Source organism: Mya arenaria, chromosome 5, assembly GCF_026914265.1.
Source record: "Mya arenaria isolate MELC-2E11 chromosome 5, ASM2691426v1".
Taxonomy (NCBI): Eukaryota; Metazoa; Mollusca; class Bivalvia; order Myida; family Myidae; genus Mya; species Mya arenaria.
The window spans coordinates 13443877-13457055 of record NC_069126.1 but is presented as its reverse complement, the minus strand read 5'-3'; the positions used below and the strand labels follow the sequence as shown (position 1 = coordinate 13457055).

At 33.0% G+C, this 13179-nt stretch overlaps 1 protein-coding gene across 1 annotated transcript; it reads right to left on the bottom strand.

Annotated features, from left to right (window-relative positions):
* Positions 1 to 349: 349 nt before the first annotated feature.
* On the bottom strand, positions 350 to 4713 carry LOC128234799 (nuclear apoptosis-inducing factor 1-like). The gene is made up of 6 exons (XM_052949321.1): positions 4425 to 4713; positions 3987 to 4053; positions 2888 to 2983; positions 2251 to 2338; positions 1921 to 2004; positions 350 to 1525 (listed from the first exon to the last, which is right to left on the bottom strand). Exons 1-6 carry the CDS (start codon positions 4550 to 4552, stop codon positions 1362 to 1364), a joined length of 627 nt encoding a protein of 208 aa, XP_052805281.1. The 5' UTR covers positions 4553 to 4713; the 3' UTR covers positions 350 to 1361.
* Between the last annotated feature and the right edge of the window lie 8466 nt (positions 4714 to 13179).

Here is a 13179-nt window from a genome sequence, read left to right as displayed (position 1 = left end):
GTAACTTTAAATGCCTCTTCTTGTAATCAACTGTACATTTGATGTTTCAGAACATCACTTCCAATGGTTATATAAATATTTCATTGACGTCATTTACGAAAAAATGCTTTTTTTAGTGTAAGATGGCAATATATTTAACCTCATGAAAACATAAAATATAGTTTTTAGTGCCCACTTGGTGGAATTTATTACAATGTTAAACTGAAATGAACAAATTAATAATCTTTTATATACATGGCAAATTTCTCTTCAGGGACCTAAGTTCAAATCTTAGATGAAAGGCAGTAAGTTACACAAACACTATCACATCACAGTGCAAATCACATATCATAAAGTTTACTCTTAAACAGCTGGCCCCAATATCTCAAAACATCTTATGAAGCATAACAGGTGTACAAAGCTTATTTTTATAGGCCAAAATACATACTGTAACTGAACTTTGATAAATGAAAGAGTTAATTGTGATAACCATAAACATAATTCCCATTCAAAGTCTAAAGTCTCTTAAAGCCGTCGTAAGACAGCGCGCTCGTCTACGTCGCTTTGACTTAGAATACAATAACGTATAAAAATACCAAGTTTGGTCTCTTTATGTCAAACCTAACTGAAATTATTCGATACATAAGGTGACTTTGATGCTGCCCTTCCACCAGCCCGCCAAAACAATGACGCAAGTCATTCAAATAACTTGATTTCCCATTATGAAAATGTGGTTAAGAATATACAAATATGTCTTTAAAAGGAAGTTAAATTTATTTTTTTTAAATTCAAGGGCCATAATTTGTATTTAGGCTTAAAAATGAGTTATGTTTCTTGTTGTAATATGGTCGTAAATAATTTTGCCCAAAACTTTAACCCAAGTCAATCAGGGGCCATAACTTGTATTAAGGATATGGAGTTATGTAACCTCATTGGCTGATGGTCCTGAACAATTGTGTGAAGTATTAAGTCAATTGAATGAAGGGTATAGAAGTTATTAAACAATATCCCAACCTGCCCTAAAACTTTAACCTAAGTTCCATAGTCAATCAGAGGCCATAATTTGTATAAAGGATAATATGGAGTTATCTAACCTCATTATGTGATGGCTCTGAACATCTGTGCGAAGCATTAAGTCAATTGAATGAATGGTATTGGAGTTTTAAGTGAAAATCCCAACTTGCCCTAAAATTTAACCTGCCCTAAAACTTTAACCTAAGTCAATCAGGGGCCATAACTTGTATTTAGGATAATATGGAGTTATGTAACCTCATTGATTGAAAAAGTGTTGAGAAATTGTGGCCAGTTGAATAATATAACTTAACACATTTTCAATGAGTCTAAGAAACCGATACATAATTTTATATGAATGTTTTCTTAAATTAATATTCAAAATGTAGAAGGTCAACGGATTTTTCTTTTTGGTATTCTAACATTTTCTTCAATGTAGAATCTATTGATGACAGAATACTGTTTTGTTGCTCCTGGGCCATCACCATTCGCAGTTGAAGATTTGATGTGGAACCCCCTGTTGCATTACAAGAAGCTGAAATTAGAAAAAAAAACATTAAATAAAGATGGTCTAATTAAATGGGTAAGACATTAAAAGAATCAAGAAGAAGTTAAATACTTAAACAACATCGGTGCTCACTCAGCTTTAAGAAATTTTATTTATGACACAATTTACAAAATTATCTTTGTATTAGTTTTAAACATAGAGAATGACAACAAAAGCAGGTTATAGTTTCATGCTGGAGACTGATTTGACATAGTTACTTTCTTAAATTTTCATTGATTTAATTCTGGGGAAATCACCTTGTGTAAAGATCAATCTGTTTATTTATAATGCTCAAATCATTTTATTAGAATGATAAAAACAGATTTCCATCAAATATATTATATGTCTATAAACCTTAATGGAATATCATGAAAAAAACTCACAAAACTTTACTGATGATGAGCGGTCTTTCACATTAGCTGCTGCTCCCTGGATCATGTCTTTTTCTTCTTCTTCTTCTTCTTCTTCTTTAAATAGAAATAACAAATGGTAATTTAAATGTATAGTATAATTGAATTTGTATGATATAACATGACTTGCCATTTTTTAAAACAAGTATGAAGAAATGGAAAACTTTGGAAGCAAACTTGTGGCATGTTTTATAATTTTGTGGTAGTTATACGACACATATATTTGATATAATGCAATGACATTAAACGCAGAATGTTAACTAGGGTCCCTTCATTAAATTTGGTTTAAATATACGGCACTACCTTTATTCGATTCCTGGATTGAAGAAACCCCGCACTGCACGCCTCCAGGAATGCCATCAACTGACACCTTTGGAATGGTTGTCAATACCTGAAAGGTTTTTAAATGTAAGAAATACCACTACAAAAAAATAACAATTATCTTTATGAAACATATGCACTTATATTCAAACAACAAACTTTTAATTGCATTGTAAAGCAAATTGTTAAAAAGAAAAGAACTGTTTCAAATATAATATATTTTATATATTCTAATTCAGCAAAACAATATCACTCAATTGGCTTAATCAATATAGCTTGATATTTGTTCAAAGAATATTGAAAAACAAACTGATCAAACATGTGAAGTTTCATTGAATTTGGGTAGGTAGTTTCAGAGGATAAGTTTTTTAAGCAATTGTTGACGGACGGACTGACTGACAGACTGATGCCGGACAAAAACCGATCACAATAGCTCACATTGAGCACTTCGTGCTCTGGTGAGCTGAAAATACATAGGATAAGCTTCATTTCAGTATAGCAATACACTTCCAATAAATTTAAAATGGATCTTCAGTTTAATAGCAAGCACTTTTGCATAGGATTGATTCATATGTTAACAGATAACGTTTTGTTTATTGTGGGTGACTATTATAATTACCATTTCCTCCCAAGAATCCAGATTTATAGTCTTCAACCCATTTCCTGTCTGCCTGCTTTCTGTCCGTTCTTGCTGCGCCTTCCTCTTTACATTGCTCTGTAATTTAACAAACAATAACATATATGATAGTGTATATTATGGCAAAGTAAACAAAACACTTAACATCATATCAAATTAGTATGAAATAACACCTGGAAATATTATGCAGAACAAACAAATAATTTGATAGAATATTTAAATCAAGTAAATAAAGCAAAAGAAAATTAGATATGATATAGATATAAGGAAAGCATCTATACAATATTATACTAGTTGACTTGTTAAAGCTGCACTCACAGATCTATATATGTTTAATGTTATGCACCAGTCAATTGTACCCCCAGATCAACGGGTATACCAGGGATATCCGTGGAAATTGGCCGTGATTTTACATTCCAAGTGGCCCTGAGTAGTTTTGTCTTTGCGCCAAAATTAACAGGGAATGGGCCTGTCTTAAGTCAGGGATGCGGTGACATTTGACGGTGATTTTACCAGCAGTTTGTCTCCAGCGGGGATTTCACCTCGGGTTGGCTGGACCAAAAAAGTCCCCGCTATCCCCCTGGCCTGGGGGGGGGGGGTCCGTTGTTACAATTGACTGGTTTATTTATGTCTTAAACTATTACTAACGCGTAAAGAAAAATGCATAAAACATCAATTTTCAATCTCACAAAAAACTGCGATCAATTATTTTAGCAGCAGTCTTATATAACTGGTTTCCATGCATTTTTGCAAAATCAGCCCATTCCAAGACAAAAATTAAAAAAGTTGTCGAAACGTTCACTCTGTGAGAGTGCAGCTTTAATATATGGTTTCCTTTTACTTCATTGTTACTTTTAGAGAATGTTTTGTTGTTGATAAAATACCCATTCTTATAGTTTTAGGATATTGCTTAATTTCAGTCCAATATCCAGTAAATAAGACACACTGCAAGTCTAATGAAACCAAAATACCCTCATGTTTTTCATCTGAGTTGTAACAAGCTGTCTGCTGCACATGATGAATTATATTGAAAACATAATTTTCTTTAGCATATCACCTGTTATATTACTTTATCTAGTACCTTCATATCAGTCCACTTCTTTTTAACCTCAGGGGCGACTCTGGAGTTTCCCCCGATACTGTTCACCCTGCAAAACAAATTTAATGAATTGAATATGTATATATCAATCATGAACATTTTGTGAGTATGAAATAAATGTGCTAATATATTAGATAATTATGCCTAGGGTATATCTCCCATTCTCAACAACAAAAACAGCAATTCAATCAACATATACAGTATCGACTTTTAATCTTCAGTTAAAAAAAAAAAAACAAATTTTAATTTAGTAATTTATTTAATACAAATCCACTAAGGAAAATAAAACTTGTTTATGACTAGTCAGAACAGATACTAGCCTTAACATATCCATATACATTTTAATATATGTACAGGTGTCGATAAACAGATTCACAACTACTGATACAAGAAAGTTAACAAATAAACAAAAGGAAAAACCTGTCAGCCACTTCTCCCCAGTTCATTTTGAGTGTGTTTGTACTGGCCCGGCATAGCTCTATAAGCGTATTTCTTTCTTCTATCGTCCAGTTTGGCCCTCGCTTCTTTTCTTTTCCGCTTAAAGACATCCTCTAACAGAACTTTTACAACTTGTTTACGTCCAAGTGAAAACTGACAGCAGACACCAAACATCAGATAAAATACCTTCGTTTGAAGAGCTCGCTTTAACTGCGCATGCGTACGATTATCGTAAGGTTACGAAATACTGATATAATTGCGACAGGCTTGATAAGACGCTCGTAGCTAAAATCGTAAACCTGTCGTAAACACTTACGATACGATTTTTCGTACGATCGTTAATAATACGCACCCAATGGATTATGTACACCGACAAAATGGACGACGAAGGTGAAACATTTGACGTTTTTGGCAAACGATTTACGAATTTTAGACGAAAAGACATGCTTCCTTACAATGTACAGTGCTTTATTCAAGTATGTGCAATGTCACTTTAAGGTTGCATGCCAAAATCAGCACAGTCAAGTCTAGAAAAGCAGACACCATGAATGAATAAGGGATAAATACGGCTTCAATGTGAAATAAAGGTAAGTTATAAGAATGTTTTTAACCAAAATGGTAATTATAGTTAATTAATAAAATGCTTATTAATAAGGTGATTTCATATTGGCCAAGTTATTTGTCCTCGGTCAGCTGTATTTGCCTTCGCCAACTTGGGCTCAGGCAAATACAGCTAACCTCGGACAAATAACTAGGCCAATATGAAATCACCTAATTAATAACAATATATTATCAATCAACTGTTAAGTATTTTATGCGATACGGGGACAATCGTGGTACCAATACCAGACAATTGAAGACAATATATGCCAAGACTCGGCCAATATCGACCAAACTCGGCCAATCAACCAACCTCGGCCAATATGTGTTTCCTCCGTTTTCATGCCAAGAAATACCAGCCAATTTTTCCACTTTTTATTTCTACACGAGAGTCAACTTCAGCTACACATTCACCCCTAATTGACCGAGAATCTAAGGTCAATATTTCATGTAATCATGTCTTGGGAATAGTCCAATAATTGTACGTTGACGGATTTGTTTTTCGATTTTTGATACTCAGCATGGCAAATCTTTCACGTACACATTGTTTTGTATCAAAAGTGGGTAGTTATTCCGATCGGGATTCCGGGTTAAAGCATATAGCGTCTATAAAATATCATAAAACAAGAAATATTACCAGATAATGTTATTGTATATTAGTTCCGTACACAAAAATGTCATATCCTACGAATAATTAGTTTGACGTGTTTTTTTCATTTCTTGCTGTCAAAACATATCGATATATACATGAAGGGCACCTGCTCGGCTGCGGTTCACAGTTAAAACAATGCTGTATAGCGTGTTCATTTTCCGTGTCCTCCGGTAACCAAATAACATTAAATTCTAAATAGGACTAGACTGACTCCCACTGACTTGAAAACACGCAACTATATAATTTGTTTCACTTTTTAATCCCGTTTAACCTGTCCAGCAAGGTACTTTTTCACATTTATAATAATTATTTACAAAGTCTATTAGAAGGAAGTGAAAATAACTTTTCTTAAATATCAACATATTTGAGTGCGTTCGTGCAAAAATGCAACGGTTACGCAACATAGATATCCAGTACTGCTTTAAAGTACAAATAGGTTAATATTTTAGCACTACAGCAGTCTTAGTTTATCCAGAAAGCTCATCTTTCCCACACATGTGCACGCTTACAGACAGACGGAGAAACACATACAAGATTCATAAAATATTTATCACAGCTTGAAACACACGGCGTTGTCGTCGGTATGTCTTTTTCGTCCATCCCATCTACTAGTAGTCGGCTCAAAATGCTTTTGTGTATGCAGACATCTCCGTTAACATATTCGCGGACATCTTTGGAAGTCAGCGTTTTCATGATTGACCTTGGGAATGCCATCAAAACTACTATGGCATTTTGACCAAGTCTCCAGGCCCTTTCAACCTCTTGCCAATATGAAAGGGCATTGCGCGGGGCACCCCAATGTACCACCAAGTTGATGTTCGTGACTGACATACCCATACCAAAAGTCACAGTAGCAACCAGCACCCTCACGTATGAATCTGGACTTTTGAAACTGTCAATGATCATCTCTTTCATAATATTGTCAGTTGATGCATCGAACATCTCAACCATTTGTAGCTGAGAATCTGACGGATGAATGTTCAAACTGTCCACTATATAACAAACCGCAAAATGAAAAGGGAAAACGCAACTTTCCCTTTCAACATGGTAACATTTTACTCCAACAGAAACCCTTTGTAATCTCGTCAAAGCGTTTCTGTAGGACTAGAAATATTTCTGGGAATGTTACCAAATCCTTCATAGTATAGTATAGAAGGTTATAGTGGGAATATTCCCCAAATCATCAATATCATGCGAAGTGATGTCCAGATTTTCTGGGAATATTACCAACTGAATCTTGAAATATTGGTAAAATTACCAAAACATTATGGGAATATTTCCAGATGAATTGAAACAAAAATATAATCATCAATATTATGCCGAGAAAAAAGCTAGGAATTGTCACAAATGATTTGGTAACATTCCCAGAGTAAATAATGAACATATTCTGCTAACATTCTGAAATTCATCTTGAATATAATGTCCAGGTTTACTGGAAATATTTCCAATTTAATCTTGAAATAGTTGATAACATTGCCAAAACATTTTGGGAATATTGCCAATCATTACATAATGTAGTATTGGAAGTTATAGTAGGATTTTCAACATTCATGGGAACATTCCCAAAGTGATCGATATTATGTATGCGGAGAGATTTTCTTAATTTTTTTTTCTAAAACTAGGAATAGTCACAAATATTTGGTAATATTCCTAAAATAAATGATGCATTTTCTGCTAGCATTCTTAGATTCATCTTGGATATAATATTCAGGCTTTCTGAAAATATTACCAATTTGATCTTGATATATTAAGTAACATTACCAAAACTGTTTGGGAATTTACCAGATGAACTGAAACAAAATTATCCATCCGAATTCCTTTGAAATATCCATAGAGGGTTTCTCAGGGATTTGTTATTTCTGGGAATGTTACCAAACAGTTTAAGGTATAGTATTGGAAACTTTAGCAGGGCATTTGTGGGAATATATCTCTGCTAGAGTTCTTTAATTCATCTTGAATATAAAGGTCCAGGTTTAAATTTCTGGGATAGTACCAATCTGATCTTGAAATATTTGGTAACATTACCAAAACACTTTGAGAATATTACCAAACTCTTCATAGTATATTTTTGAAGTTATAATGGGAATTTCAACATTTTTGGGAACATTCCCCAAATTATCGATATTATGCAGAGGTTTTTTTTTTTAAATATTCTAAACCTAGGAATAGTCACAAATATTTGGTAATATTCCAAAATAAATTATAAACATTTTCAGCTAGCATTCTAAACTTCATCTTGGAAATAATGTCCAGGTTTTTTGGTAATTTTACCAACCTGATCTTGAAATATTTGGTAACATTACCAAACCAACATATTGAGAATATCACCAAACTTATGCCATGGTACAGAAAGTTATAGTGGGAATTTCAACATTTTTGGGAATATGTTCAAAATTATCGTGATTAAGCCAAGAGATTTTCTAAAATATTCTAAAACTAGGAATAGTCACAATAATTTGGTAATATTTCCCCCAAAAATGATGAACATTTTCTGCTAACATTTTGAAAATCATCTGGAATATAATGTCCAGGTTTTCTGGGAATATTACCGATTCGATCTTGAAAAAGTGGTAACATTACAAAAACGTTTTGGGAATATTACCAGATGAATTAAAACAATTAATCCAACAGTAAGTCAACAAAGTTTTTCTGTAGGACATGAAATAGTTCTGGGAATCTAACCAAACAGTTCATAGTATAGTATTTAAAGTTATACCCGTGTTTTTCAACATTTCTGGAAACATTCCCAAAGGAATCCATATCATGCGGAGATATTTCCATGTTTCCTGGAAATATATCCAACTGAATCTTGATATGTTGGTAACATTACCAAAACATTATTGGAATATTTGCAGATGAGTTGAAACAAAAATATATTTATTTTGTATAATTAAGTTGTCTAAAGTGTCCTTTATTTATAATTTATACCATTCTTTTCGCAAAGATAGTGTACTATATAATGCATCATTGTAAGTATACTTTAGATATCAGTTGGTATTAGTTTTTTGTTCCAGAATATTCAACAAACATGAATATATGTTCGTTTAAGTAAAAGTAATGAAGTGATCAAGTACACTGCGCTTATTAATCGTTTATGTTCTTTAGGGTTTTGAGGATAAATTATCTCCTTAAATTAATTCTATTTGGAGGTGTTTTTAACAGACCATCCATACTTTCTGTGCATCACCATTTTAAGTTCTTTTGACATAATGGTATAGTGAAAAAAGACAATGTAGTACATACCAACTGGATCTTAAAATGTTGTGTACATTAACATAACATTTTGGGAATATTGCTAAAACAATTGTGACAAGAACATAAATATATACACATTTTACACACTCTGGTTAACGTTTCTGTTTATGACTTTTTACACTTTAAGAGATATGTGTGTCACAATATGGCATGCTTTGAAGGCTATGATATAGCTAAGTATAGGGCCATAACTTTGTACTTAATGGGCACAGCAAAACATAAGTCAGAAGGTGCATTACTACAATTGCTGGTTAACATTTCCACGTGGAATTTTGACTCTGGTTCGTATTCTTTTAGATATACGCGCAAAACAAGATGTGTGAAAGATGAACTGACACACAGACCCGATGTGCAATTCCACACATGCATGTAAACATTCCTGTAATGCAACTCTGGCTCATTAATTGCTGGAGATATGTGTGACATAATATTTGGTGACAGATGATCGGACAGACGGACAAATAGAAATCTATATACCTCAACCTCTCAGAGTGGAGGCTCGGCATTACAGCATACGAAATTAGTATAAAATTAGACAATTCATGTTTTGAATAATTTATTCACAACATGCATGATAAACAATTATTGTATGCGGTAAAATCTTCAGTATACATTTCAAAATTTGTAACTTTAATACCATTTAAAAGCACAATTCCTAAAGACTTAATAAACAAACAGAAAATTGACAAAAGGTTCGATCCCCTTGGCACATTCAGTTATTAAGTGACACCAGGGGCTATATATCTTGTTTTAAGGTGACCAAACCTTACACTTTCCCTTGTGTCATGCTTGCCACAGAACAGTTTATAAATAAATGCACTCAATCAGAGAAAGAACTTGAATTATACAGTGTTAGCGTTTAGCATTCTGGCAATCCAGAGACCGAGGTTCTATTCCATGCTGCTCCAATAATGTTCATTTTGGCCACTAAATTAAGCAATATGCACAGTTTGTTTATACACAAGAGGGAACTGTTAACATTGTTGCCTCTCTCCAATTTCTTTATATGTATATATATTGATTGGTGCATTCCACGGCTGTCATCTGAAGAAGAACTAACAAATAATTATTGCACATATTTGCAACTGCACTACATGTGGTACTTTCTGGCAGTAACATTGTAAATTGCATATAGCGAAAATAGTGAAATACGTAAGTGCCCCGAACTTCTGAAAATAATGTATAGTTTGATGATGAGCAGATTTGCAACTTGTTTCATATTAAAATAAACTTATGGTTGTATATGTCTATATTTGTTTTTTTAAATACCGTAATAATTATGTTCTGCTAAATTGTGTGTTTCGGATGTCTGAAATACAAGTTGAATTCTGCTGTACTACAAAACAATGTTATTTTTGAAAGACATCATAAATGAATATTAAAAGGACTATGCACCAGATTGGCACCAAAAACGAATCTCAAGACAATTAGTTGATAAAATGTTTTACTCCTTGATATCATAATTATAAAAAAAGTGTAAGAAAATAAATGGAGTCGAAGTCTGGGTTCGAACCAGTGTCGCCAAAATAGCAGACCAGTTTTGTATCCACTGTGCTACGAAGGCTTCCTCTAAATTTCGTTCCCGTAATGAGTATCGTCTCCGCCCGTAAGATTATCACGGCACGTCAGGCCGATTATGGCATAATTGCCCGAGGAAGAGGAGAATGTGAAGACTTGACTTTATTTTCACCAAAATAAAAATGGGCGCCGTATACTTGGTAGGCGAACCTTTAAACACTATAAATGAACTATCGGTGCAAGAAAAAGTAAAATTAGTGTTACCAATTAATGACACCTTCCGTGTTTCAGTAACGAGTACTACTTGAAACCGTACCGGATGTTTACATTCGGTAAAAGTCATAAGGCGTGAGACCACAGTTATTTTTACTATGTTTCATATAGACACTAGCCTGGCTTTTCACTTTCACAGAACAATCCAAGACACAAAATTTAATCACAAGAAAACATAGGGTTGACCAATGCGTTGTCTCACAAGATTGAGTAGTAATACATGACCCTGAGGTCAAGAGGGAATAAGGCTACAAACAACCAATTTACATCGTTCCACAGGCAATTATTTTTCCAATTTTTACATTGAAAACTATCAGTTTTTGCAATACAGTGTCAAATTATGTTAAGCTCTATGCAAAAAGGCCACCTGTTTCTTCTCTTTCATTCAACTTGAACACAAGCACTCTATTTTCTGTATTCACATTCGGAACTTGTTAACGGGGGGGGGGGGGGGGGGCAGATAACTGTGGTCTTGAGCCATAAAGCAGTGAGACAATAACATTTTTGTCGGAACTTTTTGTTTTACTTTATTTGCTGAGAATTTTTAATTATTCCAGCATAATGGCTAGGGTCATTCAAGTCGAAATGCTTATGAATTTGCTCCTAGGCTTGGTGGACCCTAGCTGTGCCCACCTATTGAAATGAACATCATAATCAGCCGATGTAAAACAGGAAATATTTGAAGAATGATAATATTTCAGGCTTATTCTGAAAACACGTACGAAAAAGTTTGCTAATGTGATTTACAGTCACTCGTTATTTTTCACAGCTAATGCCATTCGAAACCAATTTGTTATTTCTTATTTTAAAACTTTCAGACTACATGCTAATCATATGGCATATCCTTTATTATTTCACAAAATAATGTTTAAATCCATTTGAAATAATTGACAAATGACAAAACATATGTATTATACAGGCTTAAGCCCTCGGGCGATTTTTCCTTCCACTGGGGCAATTATCAACCAAAAGCCATGGTCAACCATGTATTATTCTTGAAATAAAATAAGATTATGCAAATTATCTTTAAACAGCAATATAATCATAGAAAGTAAGCTATATTAACTTAACACCTAGAAGTGTTTTATTTTGTTTTATTCAAACATTATTTCCATATAATCTTTCCACTTAATGAACTTTAAATTTAAAGTAATCTTTGCAGTTAACAATGGTTGTCTTTTGTTTGAAAGTTTTCGTCTGAAATCAGCTTAGTAACAAGGTCATGCATTTGTCTACCAAATATGGCAAAAACCTGACACAGTTTTACTGGTAAATCAAGTGTCACTTTTTTCTACAATTGTTGCATCTTTTAAATAACCAGCGAATCATGCAATTGTTATTATAAAACATACAATTTAATTTGGGTCTTTCAAAGGAAGTAGACAGCGCTTAAAAAAGCAAACAAACGTCCCAAAGACTATATTTCAAATGTATTTGTATCTAATTCTACAACACAATTTGTGCCAATTTTGATAGTATGTTATTTGATGATTTAAACAAAAAGGATTAATACTTGATAATATATAGCACTACATAATTAGTTTCAAAATGATATGAATTAAACAAAATGACGAATGAAAATAAATCGTATTAACATTATATCAGGTATTGATGGCATATCTTTCGAATATTATTTGCTTCTTAAAATATAACTTTTATTTGTGTTTTCGGCTTTTGAGTATCCTGCAGACTTTCGAAGAGTTTTCTTTCAAACGTAAATATATTAAGTAATAATTGTCATGCAGTTTACCGGTAAACGTTTGAAATTGATCTTACTAAAATCTACTTACGTACCTGGGAAATTGCAGATTGACTAGATTGAATCTAGAATCTGTTTTAACATGAATATTTTAAATTAAAATGTAGTCCATTTCCTTTCTTTTACATGAACCTACTGTCTTGGACATCTGACTTGTCACTACGATAAATAAACTTTTGAAAAAAAACAAACATGCTTTAGTGTATTTCGATGTTTCTTTGAAAGCAAGTAGTGTTCCTCGACTTAGTAAGTGTAGGCAATCTATAGTAGAAACTATGTAATGTAAAATCGAATGTTTAGTATCTCGCCAAAGGTTAAATTGGAAATGGACTGATTACCATTGGTTCAAATCTTCAACAGTAAAAGTTGTAAAACAATCAACAGTTACACTACCCCGGTATTTATGACTCAATTATGATTCAAAAAAATTATAAATGGCCATGACAATAAACTTCTATCAAATTAAAATTGAATAAATAATTGCACTTTACCTTGAAGTTGAAGTAAAATTCATCATCTTTCCTCTCAAATACATGCCATGAAATATCCTGAAAGGTAAAACCTTATAGTATAATAGTCTTATACAACGTAAGTACCATCTACTGTAGTAAGCATACATGTTTATAAATTTTGGTCTGTTTTTATGTAGTATATATTTTGTAAGTTTATCGAGAAATATA